The sequence below is a fragment of the Camellia sinensis genome, chromosome 12 (assembly GCF_055761805.1).
Source record: "Camellia sinensis isolate YWXY chromosome 12, ASM5576180v1, whole genome shotgun sequence".
NCBI lineage: Eukaryota > Viridiplantae > Streptophyta > Magnoliopsida > Ericales > Theaceae > Camellia > Camellia sinensis.
Window position 1 is genome coordinate 81,405,717 of NC_138972.1, and position 19,006 is coordinate 81,424,722.

At 39.3% G+C, this 19,006-nt stretch overlaps 1 protein-coding gene and 1 pseudogene across 4 annotated transcripts; both read left to right on the forward strand.

Annotated features, from left to right (window-relative positions):
* The first annotated feature begins 625 nt into the window (after positions 1-625).
* On the forward strand, positions 626-18,665 carry LOC114303650 (Tetratricopeptide repeat (TPR)-like superfamily protein). Of its 4 annotated transcripts, none has more exons than XM_028248797.2 (4): positions 626-3,506; positions 16,404-16,472; positions 16,616-16,686; positions 18,161-18,665. In XM_028248797.2, the coding sequence occupies exon 1, from the start codon at positions 674-676 to the stop codon at positions 3,254-3,256; it is 2,583 nt and encodes an 860-aa protein (XP_028104598.2). In that variant the 5' UTR covers positions 626-673; the 3' UTR covers positions 3,257-3,506; positions 16,404-16,472; positions 16,616-16,686; positions 18,161-18,665. The 4 variants fall into 4 exon arrangements, with proteins under 4 accessions (XP_028104598.2, XP_028104597.2, XP_028104600.2 ...); XM_028248796.2 differs by lacking the exon at positions 18,161-18,665 and adding an exon at positions 17,362-17,922; XM_028248799.2 differs by lacking the exon at positions 18,161-18,665 and adding an exon at positions 17,362-17,922 and having other exon boundaries at positions 16,419-16,472.
* Positions 12,685-13,791, forward strand: LOC145804599 (urease accessory protein G pseudogene; annotated as a pseudogene).
* Positions 18,666-19,006: the final 341 nt, after the last annotated feature.

Consider the following 19,006-nt stretch of genomic DNA (forward strand, 5'->3'; position numbering starts at 1 on the left):
TAGTTCGAAAATAGCTTACAATAGTGTAGCTCAAACCATCAAATCAATTCATATCTATTCGTTAACTTGCACAATACACATAATCCACATCTGTTAATTAAATGAATGTATGTAAATTAATTTTTTTCAATCGAACCTGATCCATAAACCCCACTAATAATTGCGTAGAATTTTTATGTGAAATTACAAATTTTCTTTTCATTTTCATTCAACTCTTTTACTCATGTTATAGTGATTTCTACCCATATATATATATATATATATAGATATACTAGTGGGTGGCACGTATATGTGTGCAATTTAAATAAGTAGGAATAAAAAAAAATAATAATAAAATTAATATTATAATGTGTACTTAACTTAAGTGGTATGAGTCCTTATACTTAAACCCATGGTGCCCATCTCTTTGTTTAACTTTTTTTTTAAAAATAAAAAATACTGCCACATGACATGAGGATATGGGTTCAAGCCTTACCCATCTCTTTGTTTAACTTTTTTTAAAAAAATAAAAAATATTACCACATAATATGAGGAGAGTAAAGTTTCGTGACACCATAAGAGGTTCACTTTATAATAATATAGATATATATATATATATATATATTTTTGTAGAGTTTTTAAAATATCCAAACCACCACTCATCTGACCCAACAAACACAAGGTCACCTCCCAAATGCGCTTAACCATGACATCCTCAGCTCTGCCTCTACCACTCTCATCAACAACCTCTATCACCTACAGTCACATCCATGTTCACCATCTCAACCCTCCTTCATCCTCATCAAACCTCTCACTACTACCAAACTCAACCTCACACATTCACCAATGGTCTCTCGAAGACCATTCAAATCACCAAACCTCCCTCAACCCACCAACCCAACCCAAAACCATTCGATACCGTCTCAGTCAATTGTGCCAAAACGGCCAACCCCACCTCGCTCGCCAACTGTTCGACTCAATTCCTCAACCAAAAACCGTTCTCTGGAACACAATTATTATTGGGTTTGTCTGCAATGGTATGCCCGATGAAGCCCTGTTGTTCTATCTCCGAATGAAGGCAAACCCTGATACCAAATGTGATTTCTATACTTACTCTGCCGTTCTCAAAGCTTGCGCCGAGACTCGCCAGCTTAAGATAGGTAAAGCTGTGCACTGCCATGTTCTTCGTTCTCATTCATGTCCCAGTAGAATTGTATGCAATTCGCTCTTGAATATGTACTCTGTTTGTTTGAGTTCAACGGATGATGAAATGGGTTCTGTAGATTCGGATATTTTGAAACACGATTTGGTGTGTAGAGTGTTTAATACAATGCGTAAGCGAGATGTAATTGCTTGGAATACTATGATTTCTTGGCACGTAAAAACGAAGAGATTTGAAGAAGCAGTTAGGCATTTTTGGTTGATGATGAAAATGGGTATAAAACTGACTGTTGTAAGTTTTGTCAATGTCTTCCCGGCTGTTTCGAGGATGAGGAGTGTTAATAGAGCTAATGTGTTTTATGGTTTGCTTCTTAAATTGGGAAGTGAGTTTGTTAATGACCCGTTTGCATTGAGTTCTGCAATTTTCATGTATTCTGAGCTTGGTTGTCTTGATTTTGCTAGAAAGGTATTCGACCAATGTTTGGAGAGAAATACAGAGGTTTGGAACACCATGATTGGTGGATATGTTCAGAACAATCGTCCAGTTGAAGCACTTTATCTTTTCCTTAAAGCTTTGGAGCTAGAACATACTGTTCTAGATGACGTGACTTTTCTCTCAGCTCTAACTGCAGCTTCACAGTTGCAGCGATTAGACTTTGCTCAACAGCTACATGCATATTTAATTAAGAATTCATCAGTGTTATGTATCATCATACTAAATGCAATGATTGTGATCTATTCAAGGTGCAATTTGGTTGAGACGTCCTTTGAAATATTTAGTAGAATGTGTGAAAGAGATGCTGTTTCTTGGAATACCATGGTTTCTGCTTTTGTGCAGAATGGGTTTGATGATGAAGGGTTGATGCTTGTGTATGAGATGCAGAAGCAAGGGTTCATTATTGATTCTGTAACTGTAACTGCTCTTCTTTCAGCAGCATCAAATCTCAGGAACCCGGAAATTGGGAAACAAACCCATGCCTATATTCTTAGGCGTGACATTCAATTTGAAGGAATGGAAAGCTATCTCATTGATATGTATGCTAAATCTGGTCTGATTGAAGCTGCACAAGGACTGTTTGAAAAGTATTGCACGTATGGTAGAGATCAAGCCACGTGGAACGCCATGATTGCTGGGAATACACAAAATGGACTTATTGAGCAGGCTTTCACTAACTTTAGGCAGATGCTCGAGCAAAATGTAACACCTAATGCTGTAACCTTAGCATCAATTCTCCCTGCATGCCATCCGGTGGGAAGTATGGCTCTAGGCAAGCAACTCCATGGCTTTGCCATTCGCAACTGCTTGGGCCAGAATGTTTTTGTGGGATCTGCTCTGGTAGACATGTACTCAAAATTGGGTGCAATCAATTATGCCGAGAATGTGTTTTTCGCGTCCCCTGAAAAAAATTCAGTTACATACACCAACATGATATTGGGTTATGGTCAACATGGGATGGTTGAGAAAGCTCTCTCGCTATTCCACTCAATGTGGGAATCTGGCATTAAACCTGATGCCATTACCATTGTTGCTGTCTTGTCTGCTTGCAGTTATGCTGGGTTGGTTGATGAAGGTCTTCAAATGTTTGAGTCAATGGAGACACAATATGGAATTCGGCCCTCACATGAGCACTACTGTTGTGTTGTAGACATGTTAGGGAGAGTTGGGAGGGTGGCCGCAGCTTATCAGTTTGTCAAACAATTGGGTGAAGAGGGTAATAACTTGGGAATTTGGGGATCCCTTCTTGCGGCTTGCAGAATTCATGGAGAATTTGAATTGGGAAAAGTTGTTGCCAGTAAGTTGCTTCAAATGGAGAGAGGAAATAGGATGTCAGGTTATCATGTTTTGCTGTCAAATATATATGCTGAGGAAGGGAACTGGGAGTATGTTAACAGAGTGAGGAAAGGGATGCGAGAAAAGGGTTTGACAAAGGATGTTGGCTGCAGTTGGATTGATATTGCTGGTTTTGTGAACTGTTTTGTGTCTAGAGATCAAAAGCACCCCCAATGTGATGAAATATATCAAACATTGGAAGAATTGGCAATAAAGATGAAAGATGCTGGTTATAGGCCTTGTCCAGATTCAGAAATAGGCTGGATTTCTGAGTCTGAGGAATGAATAACACCTCGTTTTTTATTCAGATGGCACATGGGTACACAATTGGGAGACTAATCACCTCATAGTATATCAACTGCATCAACTAGCCTTGGGACAAAGGCTTGGCTGAGAGGTGCTGGGGCTTTTTGATTTAAGTTAATACAGAATCTTGGTTACTTTGACTGTGGGTCTATTTTCCCAACATGACTTTTATTGCCTTATCGAGGAGATTCCTTCCCATCCTGCTACCTGGTGCTTCCCAACCACTTAGGTACGCATTCTTTTGGGATGACATTTTATTTGCTTACATTCATCAAAGAGTAGATTTATTTTATTTTATGGTCTTTCTTTATCAATTAACCTAGACCTTAGGAGGCCAGTTTGACCATGGTGGGGAATGTGCCTAGTGAGCTTGGATATTGGACTGGTTATTTAGATACTTTCACTATCACCTCTGACCGTAGGTGATTAGTTTAACCCTTGTGAGGGAATGAGCCTAGTGAACTAGTTACCTTGATATTGAACTCGTTATTTAGACAATTCCACCACCACCCTTGATCTTAGATGATTTTTTTTTTTTTTTTAATGTTTTGGGGGGGGGGGGGGGGGAGGAGAATTGGACTAGTCGCCTGGATATTGGACTAGTTATATTCAAACATTTCCACCACCACCTTTGACCATTGTGGGGGAATGCCTCTATTGAGCTAGACGCCTAGATTATAGACTGGTTATCTAGACACTTCCACAATCAGCTTCGACCGTAGGTGATTAAATTGACCATGGTGGAGGATTGCCCCTATTGAACTAGTTGACTGGATATTGGACTGGTTATTTTAGACACTTCTACAACCACCATCAACAGTAGGTCATTAGTTTGACCATTGAGGGGAATGTGCCTATTGAGCTATAGTCGAATGGATATTAGACTACTTATTTAGACACTTCCACCGCTACTCTTGATTGTAGGTGATTAGTTTGACCATTATAGGGGAATGCACCTATTTTTGATAACTCGGTATCCAGCCCATTGGAAATTCAAGGATGACTTTCAGAATGGTACCTTAGAGAATATTGTTCAATATTAGTACTCGTGTTTGTGATGGGACTCATTTTGTATTGAGGTTGCCAGAACATTTTAACTTTCCTTCTCTTTCTACTACTAAACTAAGGCATATTTAGAGTGGTGGTCTCAGTTTTATCTGGACTGTTTCTCTAATAGAGAGAAATCTATCCCAAGGGGTAAACGCCCTACTTCACTAAGGCTAAAAAGTGTGTAATTGCTGAGCAATGCTCTAATCTCAAGTCAAGAAAGTGATTTGAGGAGGAATTAGTGAACTACTTGGTGAAGTAGTGGATGACGAAAATTAATAATCTAGTGTAAACCACAGAGGATTGTAAAACCAAACCAAGCCTTAAGTCCCATCAAATGAGATCGGTTATATGAATCTTTTTTCTCCACGCGGCTCTATCAAAGGTCATTTCGTTAGTCAAATTAGGTAGATCCATATCTCTATTTATAACGCTAGCCAACGTTAATCTAGGCTTACCTGGTCCCCTAATACTTTCATCTACCGTCACTGTATCGCATCTCTTCACTACTGCCTCTGTTGGTCTCCGTTGAATATGACCACACCATCTTAATCGATTCTCTCTCAACTTATCGTCTATCAGTGCTATTCCTACCCATTCTCAAATATACTCATTCTTAATTTTGTCTTGTCTAGTCTTGCCACACATCCACCTCAGCAACACTTATCTTATCTACATGTTGTTTCTTGGTTGCCCAACACTCTGTCACATAGAACATCGCAAGTCTAATAGCCATTCTATAGAACTTACCTGTTAGTCTAGTGGGTATTCGTTTATTGCACAGTATCCCAGACGCATTTCTCCACTTAAGCCATCCTGTCTTAATCCTATGGGCCACATCCGCATCAATCTCTCCCGCCGTTTTGATAATCGACCCTAAATAACGAAAATGTTCACTCTTAGGCAGTTCTTGGTTCTCAATCTTCACTTTTTTTCTGCTTGCATTGTTACTGTTACTAAATTTACACGCCATGTACTCTGTCTTAGGTCTGCTTATCCGGAATCCTTTAGATTCAAGTGTTTTTTTTCCAAATCTCCAATTTTGTGTTAACTCCTTCTCTAGTCTCATCCACTAATACGATATCATCTACAAACAGCATACACCATGGCACGCCATTTTGAATATTTTTTGTTAACTCATCCATAACTAAAGCAAAAAGATAAGGACTTAAAGATAGATCTTTGGTGTAACCCTACAGTGATAGGAAATTCATTTGTCTCTTCAGCAGGCGATTTAATAGTGGCCACCACCCCTTCATACATGTTCCTAATCACATCAATGTAACCTTTTGTCACCCCTTTCTTCTCTAACACCCACCATATCATATCCCGAGGCACTCTATCATATGCTTTCTCAAGGTTGATAAACACCATATCAATGTCTCTTTTCTTTTCTCTATGTTTTTCTGTTACTCTCCTCAAAAGATAGATCGCTTCCATTGTTGACTTGCCAGGCATAAACCCAAATTGATTATCTAACACCTCTATTATATCTTGCAATCAGCGTTCCATCACCCTCTCCCACACTTTCATTATATGACACATTAACTTGATTCCTCTATAGTTGCAATTCTGGACATCTCCTTTATTCTTATAGATTGGCTCTAAAATACTCTTCCTCCACTCATCAGGTATCATCTAGTCAACAAAATTTTGCTAAATAACCTATTCAACCAAGCAACCCTCTTCTTACCCAAAAACCACGAACGACCTAATCTAATAATAATAAAAAAAAAATGATGTATTCATATGAACTACATTTTGACTTGATCTTTTCCAAGGATACATAGGTAGCTTAGGAGTATATCTCAAGACCAATCAACCAAAAAAAACTTGTTCTCTTCCAAGGGTATGTAGGTAGTTTGGGAGTCTATTTCATGTTCAGTCAACCAAAAGAAAAGAGAAATCATTCAATCACTAAGATGTGTTAAGTTGCCAATTGTCCCCAAAGCTTGATATACAATCTCTTCCAAGACTGTGAATGACTGATAAATCAATAAAAGAACTTTTGTTTAATGAAGTGTTTTACTTTGATTTCACATAATTAGAAAAAGGCGGCAAGTTACATCGAAGTTGAAAAAAAAGAAGAAAAGAATCATGGCAACCATGTTAAACTCTGGATCTCACCTTGGTCGGCTTTCAAAAACTTCTCTAACTTGTTGGTGACTTTGATATCTTCACTCTTTATCACCTCAATGGCCTCTATGGTAGCTTGTTCTTCTCTCAAAGTGGAAATGACAATTCGCCTTTGAACTACCTCGGCATCAACAACATTAATTGAAGCCTCAAGTTGCTGTGACTGATCATCTAGAGCATGGGTATTTATCAAAAAGAAAAAAAGGGTAGAGCATGGGTAATGTGCTGATAGACAACACTTAAACACTGAATCTGCAACTTTGAAGTAATCCCTTGAGCAAAGGCTGTAGAGACATACTTAGCAACATTTTGCATGTCTTTCTCAATATGACTTTGTAATGGAAAATAGTCAATGTGAAGCTTTGAGAGCCCTTCATAAAGTTCTTGGAGCCTCGGGCCTAATGATGGAGCTTTCTAAATAGGAGTTTTAGTCATTCTGTCAAGTGCCAAAGTCGATTTATCGACTGGTTTAACCTTCCTGCCCATGGGGTTGACTTTCTCAACAAGCTCTTAATATGTCTGTCAAGTATCAAAGCTTCTGAATGGTTTGCACTGAGAATCATGCACCTAATATCAATGGTAGAAGCCCCAAAAGGCGCAACTTGACTCCACATGGGAGCACTGGGTAGAGACCAGGCTTGGTTTATTTGAGTGATTTAACCAGAGGACTACTCTTGTGTCCAATCGCCGAATCAAAGGTTCATGGCCTTTGAACTGTTGCCTCATTGTTAGAGAGCTCATCAAGATGATTCATATTTTCGTCTCTAGACTCTAAATCAAAGTCATCCTTTGGCAACTATCAAACCGAGTTAAAGGGTTGTCATAAGAACAAATATGGATAGAAGTGATAATTAAATTGTCAAGAATGACAAATAACAATCTTTGTTCTTTCTAGTGCTTCATTAGTTGTTAGGTTGGGAAGTGCTAAGAATACATGGCAAGAAGGAATCCGCATCATCAAATATAACAATGCTCCCTCCAACAGTGCTAGTACTAGACTTTTTCCCAAGGTGATGCCAATTGTGGTCATCATTGCTTTTTTCATCATCCACTACTTTAACAGGGATCCCACTAATGCATCCTCAAATCAGTTTCTTGACTTTGAGATTAGCCTTAGCTATCTGTTGATTTGGTGAAGGCGTTTACCCCTTGGGATAGACTTGTCTCTGTTAGAGAAATAGTCCCCGTATAGTCAAGAACGCCACTCCGAATATGTCTTAGTAGTGGAAAGAGATGGAAAGTTAAAATCTAAGAAGCACAGACACAGATACAGACACGAACACGGACACAGATGTGGATACGGGACACGACAATTTCAAAAAAATGGGGGGCACAGACACAACAGAGACATGACATAAAACATGTTTTATTTGTTATCTAGATTAATATTACATCTATAAACAATCAATATTAACAAAAACTAACTCTAATTCTTTTTTTTTTTTTTAATTTAAAAAAGCACTTTTAAATTAACATTTATAGTTTATATATATATATATATATATTTTCTGGATGATCTATTAAGTACTTAAATTTAAGAAAAAAATAATAAACATTTAACATTCATCAAAAACACTAAATAAAATGGGAGAAAAGACAACTTGGCATGTCCCTAGTGTGTCCCCTAAAAATAAATTAATTAAATAAGGAGACACGCCATGTGATGTGTCCCATACGTGTCACCGACGTGTCCGTGTGTCCGACACGGATATGTTTTGAAGTATCAATGCTTCATAGGTTAAAATGCTCTGTCAACCTCAATACATAATATAAGTCCTATCACGAACACCAGAGTACCAATATTGAACAATACTCTCTAGGCTACTAGTCCAAAGGTCATCCTTGAGTTTACTCGGGATATCTTGATAAAAACCAAACTAACTCCTAAACCTATTAGGACTGTACGATTCATTGATCACAGTAGAACCACTCTACAAAGTCAAAAGGCTTGATCAAATATTGATAAAATATTGAAAATCCGAATTAGAAAGTTGGTAATCATTAACTAACACCTTGTTTTTACCTTCTCCATATGCCAAACGATGCAATGTCAAATCTTTGCATAAAATAAACAAGTCATGCGCCTCTAACTATTTAAAATGTTTGGCCATCCTCTCACTAGCATAACTTCTCATCCGAGGCTTTAGAGTAGAATCGACACTGAAATGTGTGTTGAAATACTCCCCTAATCAAGCATAAGTATAAATTATAATGGACAAGAAAGGTAGTGTTACACTTCCCAGATTCAGAAGAAGCAATTTTATTTAGCCCTTTGTAGATACTGTCAAGGGAATGACAATGCTGAATGTGCAACCTTTGAACACCCAATACTTGCGACTTTGAACACCCCAAATCTAATCGAATCACCATCCCCATGGGGTAGAACAAATTTGCACAACCACCAAACAAGAAAGGCCGCTAAGTAGGTTTTCTCTTTAGCAGCACCACTAACCCCCAATTCGCTAAAAACATTATTTGCTTTGATAGTTCAAGACGGAACTAAGTCAATAACACTAGAAGAGCGGTTAGTTTCTTTAGCTCGTTAAGTCTTGTTCCTTGAAGCCTTAATGGTTTGTGATACTTGACTTCCCCTTTGAACCAAAATTTGACCTAATTAGTAATTTTGACCACATTCTTCTTTGATCCCTTACAAAGCCGGTGGTGAACAAGGATCATATAATGACAACTAACTGGAAGAAGAAACTCCTTGTGCTTGATATTACCGATTGCCTTTTTAGCATTCGGCACAACCTCATCCTATATGGCACTTAGATAGGGATCTCACTTAGTTGATGCAAATCCTATAGAGAGTTTGGCATCTTGCCTCTAAAAGTGTGAAGGGTAGTGGAACCAAAGTTCACAAAAGGCATGCATGATACTTAGATTTCGGGCATATGAGAATAAAGAGGAATAGATTGCATAAAAAATGTGTGCTTGTTGCAATGTTTGATGATGTTGCCTCAATACATAACCACTCCCAATATCCTTCACAAAAAGGTTTCCAATTGCATTTGAAGATAGTGCCCCAACCACTTTCTGGGGCATGAATCTCACATTCAACAATAGAAAATGGGCTAAGTTTCTCATGATCAGAGGACTTCTGCAACAATATCTTGGAGTTAGATTGTCTTCCAATCAATTCACATGAAATCTCATTAACCCTTTGCGGAAAATGAAGAACCGCCAATTGGCTCAAACTTTAGGCCCCAAGCACCAAGGAAAGGAGAGCGAATTGGAAGAGTAGTCCCCTTCTCAGCAGTATCACTAGAGTCTTCAAGAATAGTCATAAACCCTTCTTGAAATTCATGAAACACTCAAATAAAAGTACATAGAGAGTATACATTCGTAGTGAAGAAATATGCTTTGGCGTGCGATTAACATGGTCATAGTGAATAGTCAAACTAACCACCTACAATCAAAGGTGGTAGTGGAAGTGACTAAATTACTAGCCCAATATCCAAGCGACTAGCTCAATAGGCGCATTGCCACAACTTTGGAGAGAACTTTAGGAAGAGATTCTTACAAATTTTTTAGAGTGCTTACGAACCCTTGGCCAAAGGCTGCTTTAGAACTTTTGCAGAGAACTAACCAAATGGCCCCTGGGGCCTCTATTTATAGGAAAAAGGGAGGGGGTGTTAAAATTTTAAATTAATATTTAATTTATTATAATTTCCAAAATAAGATAAATTTGTCCCTCATTTTATAGAAAAGTTTGTACCTTGAATTTGAATTTCCTCCAATTTCCAACTCTGTAAAAGATTTTGAAAGTGTCCTTGTGAGACTTGCATCCTTGGGTTAGACCAATTGTTTGACCCAGCTGTCAAAACGAGTTGACACTTTCTTTTGGTGTGATCCATATTTTGAAATGGGTTGTATCCCGTAATTTTGGCGGGACCTAGATTTATTTGAAGGCTTTGACCATCTTGATTTGTTTAATAAAAAAAATTTACTTGTCGTAACCAATCTGACAGTGTCTAAGGCATGTGAAAATCTTAATGTCTACAGCTTTTAAGAAGGTAGCATGTCCATGTCAGACATGTATTGGACATTGAAACTCGTTAGACACACGTCCAAACTCTAGAGGTGTCCTATTGCTTAGGCACATAAAACGCATTACAAGTTTAGAACAAAATAAGTTAGGAATCACACAATGATAGAATAATGATAATGTAGATTTACGCTTACTAATCCATTCTCCTTTAAACTTTGAAATGGGTGTTATGTTGTATTCTTTCATTATCTGTGAATGAAGGATTCATATATTTATGACATAATAAATGCATGAAAAACTCTATATTTTGCTCATCCCCCACGTCATATATTGTATTTTTTGAAAATTGCTGCATCCGTGTGTCCGTGCTTCTTAGTGTTTGTCTGTGTTGCACTTGCATGAGATTTTGAAAATGTCTATTTTATGAGCGGACTTTCAGACTTGCTAGAGATACACCATAGTATCTCAGTCTTAACTGAAATGATTTTGCTTTCAACTTCAAATAGGTAAGGGTTAGCCATTGTTTGTATTGTTCATATTTCATTCAATTTTTTTGTACTTCAAGCTATTTTAGTTACTTGAAAGAAGCTGGCCTCTACTGTTTTTATAAGTTATTTGCTTGTTGTAGCAAAAGAACATCTGATGTGGTATATCTATAACGATTTTTTTTTCTTCTTCTTTTGGATAAACAAACAAACTTTATTAGAAAACATCAAGACGATGCAAAGAATACAAAAAAGCAGCCCACAAAAGGATTGAACAAAACTAACTAATCAAATCCTCCACAAAGTCTACAAAGACCAAAACATTGGGATTGACTATACTCGTAACCCAACTATGCAGCACCGTCAACAACCTACTCTGTAACCATAAAACGGAATGACACTCATCCTGAAACACTTGCTTATTCCGTTCTAACTATAGCAACCAAAGCAAACAATGGGAAGCAAGCACCCAAGCCTTCCAGCGCTTCTTTCCCACCCTAACTCTATAACACTCCCAATAAAGTCCCCGGTTGCACCCACACTAAGCCAAACAAGGCAACATGAAAATTCAAAGTCTGGACACAACCGGGCAATGAAGAAGCAAATGATCCACCGTTTCCGCATCCTTACAACACATGCAACACCAATTCACTAACACATGCCGCCGCTAAATGAAATTATCAATAATGAGGATACGACCCAAAGCAGCTATCCAAACAAAGAAAGCGACCTTAAAAGGAGAACCCCTTGCCCAAATATATTTCCAAGGAAACACACCACCAACTCTCCCTGCAAGCACCCCATAAAATGAGGATACTGAGAAAACACCTTTAGAGCTCCGAACATCCCATACTAAAGAATCCATCCCATTCCTCTCAATTTGCAATCCATACAAAAAGCCTAGAAGATCCTCCAATTGGTCTAGCTCCCAATCCTGTACATCATGACGAAGACGAACATTCCAAACAACTGATTCCCCTTACTTCACCCTAACCAAAGCAACCAACTCCTCTCCAACCAAATCCCCTTTCACAAACCACAACCATGAGGTTGAACCACCCTCTGCAAGCACCAACCCCGCCTCTCCTCCCGATGCTTAGTCACCATCACCCTCCTCCATAGCCTCTCTTGTTCCCCTGCACAATGCCACAACCACTTACCCAATAAAGCTCGATTAAACACCACCAATTTCCGCATACCTAAACCCCCTCTTTCCTTCAAATTACAAACCCTTTCCTAAGCCACCAAATGATAATGAAAACCCTCTCCACCCCTACTCTACAAAAAATCTCGTTGTAACTTCTCCAACCTCTTTGCCACCCCACATAAATCACATGCACAGACATAAAGTACATCGGAACTGTTAATGTACACCTAAACCTACTCCACTAAACCTAACCCACTACACCACTCCACCTCCACTTCACCTACTCCACTACACACTCCACTTCACCTACTCCACCACTCCACCTCCACTTCACATCTCCATCTCCTATATAATGTACATACAATACATCAAAACATATATCAATCAATAATACATACAATTTATTCTCTCTCTATCAATTTATTTTTACATGGTATCAGAGCTAGGTTAAGAACCTAGTAATTTCGTTCCACCGGCGGGCGGCAATCTTGCCTTGGCCGTCCGCCGGACAAACCCAAATTTCCTTAATTTCTTCTTTCATGGCAGATTCTTCAACAACTCACCATGATGGATTCATTCACCAAACTTTAAAGCCTTCCCTAATTCTCTCTCTCTCTGCTAAAATCTTGCAAGCTTAGAATCAATGGCGTCACAAAATCACCAAGCGCAAGACCATCATGATGATGATCATAAACACGATCATCATCATCATCATCATCATCATCATCATCATCATCACCATCATCAAACCCACGACCACTCTCATGGGGATTCAACAGAAACAACATCATGGGTGGGCCCAGATGGTAAGGTGTACCACAGCCATGATGGACTGGCACCACACTCACATGAACCCATTTACTCACCTGGGTACTTCAGCAGAAGGGCACCGCCTCTTGTGACTAGGGATTTCAGGGAAAGAGCTCTCACTGTTGGTATTGGTGGACCTGTCGGTACTGGGAAAACTGCTTTAATGTTGGCTTTGTGTCAATTCTTGCGGGACAAGTACAGTCTTGAGGCAGTAACAAATGATATATTCACAAAAGAGGATGGTGAATTCTTGGTGAAGCATGGAGCACTTCCAGAGGAAAGGATACGAGCTGTGGAAACTGGGGGCTGCCCACACGCTGCCATTCGTGAAGACATCAGCATAAATCTTGGCCCCCTTGAGGAGCTCTCTAACTTGTATAAAGCGGATATACTTCTCTGTGAATCTGGGGGAGATAATTTGGCTGCCAACTTCAGCAGAGAACTGGCTGACTATATCATTGATATAATTGATGTATCTGGTGGTGATAAAATACCTCGAAAAGGAGGCCCGGGAATTACACAAGCTGACCTCCTTGTAATAAACAAGACTGACCTTGCACAAGCAGTTGGAGCTGAGTGCTCTCCTTTTTATTCTCTTTATTCCCACTTCCTGCCCCTCTCCAATAAAATAATTCTCCACTACCTCCTCTATATATCAAACCCAGTTCCACCAGCACCAAACATGCTTATATGCATACCCAGCCCTCTCTCCACTTTCTCACATGGGCTTGTCCCTCTGTCTGCTCCACGTTTGATTTCAAAATCTATTATTTTTATTTATTTTCTCCAAATCACTTTTAATCTCTTTCAAATACCCGCTTTTATTTTATTATATAATCAACATACCCATCATTCTTTTCCCCACTCAAATATATTATACTAGCCTTCATTGATTCCACTGGCTTCCAACACTTCATTTTATTTATTATTATTATTATTATTTTCACCAAAAAAAAAAAAAAAAAAAAACAAACAAACAAACAAAACAAAAACAAAACAAAACTACATTCATTCCAGTTGATTTTTCTGCCTTACCACACCTCCCATTCGAGTTTGCAAAACACACTTGTTTTATTCATATCAGGGATTCACCCCGCTCACCATTCTACATCAAAAAAAAAAAAAAAAAAACAAACAAACAAACAAAACCACAACAAAACAACCACACCCACAGTGGGATTTTTTCTTCTCTACTCTGCTGCGGGTCGCTTCTTCTTGCCTCCATCCTGGGCGGCCCTTGACGGTGCTGCCTCTGTGTTTCCCGCGCCGCCAAGCACGTTCACTCCCTCCTGCTCCTCCACTGCAGCATATGGCGGACCTCCAAATCGGAACATCACGGTGGCCTTCCGCTTCAGATCCTTATTTTCCGCTTTTAGCACACATATCTCTGCTTGCGCATCCTTATACATGCGCTGGAGCAGAGCCAGTTGGGCGTTTAACTGTTGCACCTCATTTGTCCTACTCTGAAGCCGGTGCGACAAGTTTGTGACCGCCGTCATGGTCTCCACACATGACTTCAAAGTATACTGATTGGCCTCAATATCAGTTTGCACTGCCATTTTTTGCTCCACAGACCGCATCGAAAAGTTCAACGGAGCAAAACCAGAGGTGTTTGGTTGAGGTTCACTGGCCACCGCACCAGTTATTTCTCTTGTGGACTCGTTCAGGTCTGGAAAGAGCGTGAGCAGACCACGGGAAGAGGAGGCCATGTTCTGGGTAGCTGGACGGGAAGAAGAGGCCATGTTTTTTGGGTTGCTGAGTGTTTCAGCGACGCAGCGATTTCCGACTGGTACTTTCAGAGAAGGATTGGTTACAGAGTGTTTACAAAGTATTTCAGAATGCAAATGTTCAGCGGTTTCAGACTGGTTTGCACAGCCTCCGCCTCAACCTTGGTTAAATAGCCAAGGCAGACACGCGCATCGCGCGCCACTTGACGCCAGACGACAAAACGGGCGCGCAAGCCAATGTGGTGACGTGCCTCGCCATCATGTCCGGCACATCTTTTTATGACTTGGGCTCGCCTTTTGATGGCACGTCTTTTTATGGATTGGGCACGCCTTTTGATGGCACGCCTTTTGAAAGATTGGGCACACCTTTTGAGGGTGCGACTTTTTAAGGGTCCGACAAGACTCTGTAAACTGTCCCGACATTGATTCCGGTTAGCTCCTTCATGGGTCCGACAAGACTCTGTAAACTGTCCCGACATTGATTTCGGTTAGCTCCTTCATGGGTTCGACAAGACTCTGTAAACTGTCCCGACATTGATTCCGGTTAGCTCCTTCATGGGTCCGACAAGACTCTGTAAACTGTCCCGACATTGATTCCGGTTAGTTTCTACAAGGGTCCAGCAAGACTCCGTAAACTGTCACAATAACTGTCACACAGTGTCTGCTACAACGGTCCGACATGACCCCGTAAACTGTCTTCTACATCGGTCCGACATGACCCCATAAACTGTCTTCTACATCGATCTAACACGACCACACAGTGTCTGCTACAACGGTCCGACATGACCCTGTAAACTGTCTGCTACAACGGTCCGACGTGACCCCATAAACTGTCTGCTACATCGGTCTGACACGACCATACCGTGTCTCCTATCCTGTTTTATTTTATTTATCAGTTTACTTTCCTGTTTTGTTACTCTCTTCAAACTCAAGTTGGTTAGTTCCTATCCTCCTTGAGTTTGAGGGGGGCTGTTAATGTACACCTAAACCTACTCCACTAAACCTAACCCACTACACCACTCCACCTCCACTTCACCTACTCCACTACACACTCCACTTCACCTACTCCACCACTCCACCTCCACTTCACATCTCCATCTCCTATATAATGTACATACAATACATCAAAACATATATCAATCAATAATACATACAATTTATTCTCTCTCTATCAATTTATTTTTACAGGAACACTGGAAAGAACACTCGATCAAAGTAATCCGCCCCCCTTTTGACAAGTATTGGCGCTTCCACTCTGTCAACCGTTGCTAAACTCTGTCCACCACCCCATCCCACACTCGAGTCTCCTTAAAAGAAGCCCCCAAGGGAAGTCCCAAATAAGAAATTGGCAACCTTGCCACTTTACAGCCCAAGACGGCTGCCAACACCGGTAATCGAGCCACCTCACCCACAGATATCAATTTGGATTTTGACAAATTGACCAGCAGCCCTGACACCGCCTCAAAACATAACAAAACATATTGCAAGTTGCCAATCTGAGTAGCCTCCGCATCACAAAAAATCAACGCATCATCAGCATAGAATAGGTGAGAGACCACCAAAGAGGCAGACCCCTCCCCCACCACAAAACCCGATAATAAACCCCCTTGAACTGCCCATCTATAATGATTAACCCTTGATATAATCCTCGTTTGATCATGCTATAGTCTTCCTTTGGGGAATTTGGTTATCATGCTACATTAGATAACTTGTAATATGAAGCATGGAAGGTTGAGATGCTTTTCTGTTTTCAGCATGACATGGTTGATATTTTCAATTCTAGGTTCAAAAAATGCAGGAAGACAAGATGCCTCCTGGTTTTTGCTATGCTTTCTTGGTTTAACTCTCTCACGTAAGTTAATTTCTCCAACAATTTATGTTTCATACTAAAAAGCTTTTATAAGGTTTGAAATTGACACAAAAGAGTGGACAAATTTATGATTATTATTACAAATTTACAATTGTAGCTAATTTTGGCTCCTGACTAAGCTGCAGGGCAATTGGTATTGTCATAAGCTCTGTAGAACCACAACTGGCTAGCCTGCTGCAACATGATCAAAGGAAAGGTATAGTTTCATTCCTTTCATGTAACAAGTCATGGTTTTATTAGGAAAACTGATGGGGCTTTCTAGTTCAGGCATGGTAACCAATTGTAGTAATTTTGCACCCTTGACTGCATCGAAACCAGTCCGATGACAATGTTTTAGAATTTAGGTAAACTTAATGTTTCTTATCCATGAGTTGTGAGTCACTTGTTTGTAGTATTTCCAAATTCCTAGTGCAATGTGGTAGCACAGGCAGCAAGACCTCAAAATGTGGTGGAATAGATACCCATTTGTTAAATTACTCAAATGAGAAAAATTATGTATGCAAACTGATAATTGTACAACTGTATATAAATGTGAAGTTACATTTCAGCTGTTAGATTATGATGAGAGAGAGAGAGAGAGAGAGAGAGAGAGAGAGAGGACAGATGTGGCAATCACAAAATGGAACTGTAATGAACAAAATCGTGTAGCCATTATGGCACAATATTGTAATGCTTTGGATATGTCAGTTTTGAAGCATGAAACGTCTACCAGATTGAATCTGTTGAATGATTTCTCTCAACCTACATGAAGTTTTCTATGTGATTATGCCATTTCTAGGTGTTTTTTAGGCTACATTGTAGTTTTTTGGAATTCTTATTGCTTGCTTTTATTTTTATTTTTATTTTATTTATTTATTTTTTTGCGCTGTAGAACGAAGTTGCAAATATATACAACTCGTAAATTGGGAGGGAGAACCCCAAACAATTACAAGGGAGGAAAGATTGACACGTAGGTGAGGGGAGGCAAAGCCCTCACCTCCTAACAAGGTGCAACTGCTCTTGACTAACGGACTAGCCCTGTTGGTTCTTTTTTATTGTTGAGAACAAACCTTAAACTTTATGTTGAGGTGTGATGATCTGGGCATTGTCTCAAAGAGAGACTCAATGAAATAGATGTCTGTGAAGATGTGGACTACATGCATTTGGACAGAAAGGTTCTATGAAGTTAATAGGTTACAACATTATTTGCTTCTTGTTAAAGCAGACTTCCAATAGAATTAATTGTTCTTGATCATCTAAGGCATGCTAAGATCTTGTACTAAAAAGCCAACATGGCTTAAGGGCTTTGGTTTGCTGTGTCTCTGAACTCCTATCATTGCAAATCTAGTAAGGATTTCCATGGTTGTACAAAGGCCTAACATGTGTGTGTGTGTGCGCATTGGGATCCATAGGCCCATAAGTAATCAAAAGCACTTCAAAAAATCTTGCTCTGAGAGTATGCTTCATCATCATTTGGCATTTTTATCCTATATGCATGCATTGACCATGCCCATGCGCAAGAAAACATACTTGCATGATCGTTCTGCTACTATTGTGTTTGAATCTTGAGTTTGTTGAAAAAATCAATTTTTTTCCATTTTCTTTTCTTTTTCCCAACAAATTCAAAATCCAAACACAAGTCACAATCCTCTCTCTTCTGTCTTTTGTCCTAAATTATTTCTCTACTACAGGATCAAAGTTAAGGAGATCAAAGATAATCCCATAATAGAGAGTGTTTCAAACAAGAGGATGGACCAGAGTGAGACATGGAGAATCATCCTCAGCCATCACTATACCATAGTGGAGATTTGATGAGGCATATTGTCTGTTGGTTTCAACATGTAACATAGCAAAAAAGAAAGAAATTAATTTGTCAACCAATGTGAAGGCACACTTTTCTGGGATTCCTCCATTGATCAAACCCCACAAAAGAGAAAAAAAATCAATTGAATGTGTGGCCCCTAGTCTCTCACAGTGACCCTATCTCTTCACTAATGCCCTCTATATAATCATGGCTTCCATTTTTTTTTTTACAAGTCAAAAATCCATCCCATCATCATGTCCTTCTCCATCCAAAAGTATTATTAGCTTTTTCTAAACATTTGAATTACATTGCTTCCCTAGAGCCATTTATAAATATTTTTTTTAAGGATTCAAATACAATATATATATATATCTAAGTCAATATTTAAGAGAGTGGTGAATGAGAATTGTTAATGACAGTTGTAACGGGTGACTGATTGCCATTAGACTCTCGCTGACCTCTCGCATGTGAGAGGCGGGTCATATCGTAGAGTTACAAACCCATTGGTAGAGCCACTTATAATTGTACAAGGCACAAGTGGTATATAGCAAGGGTGTTCGCGGTTTGATTATGACCAGGGAGCTTTCAATTTACCATCTGTTTGTTAAATTGACGGATTGAAAAAAATTAATCTGGATCTGTTTGGCAGATGGATGCGAATCAGTTTGGCGGTTTAAACTTTTACAAATTTTGAACGTAATACAATAATTTGTCAATATTTTTTTTAGATAAC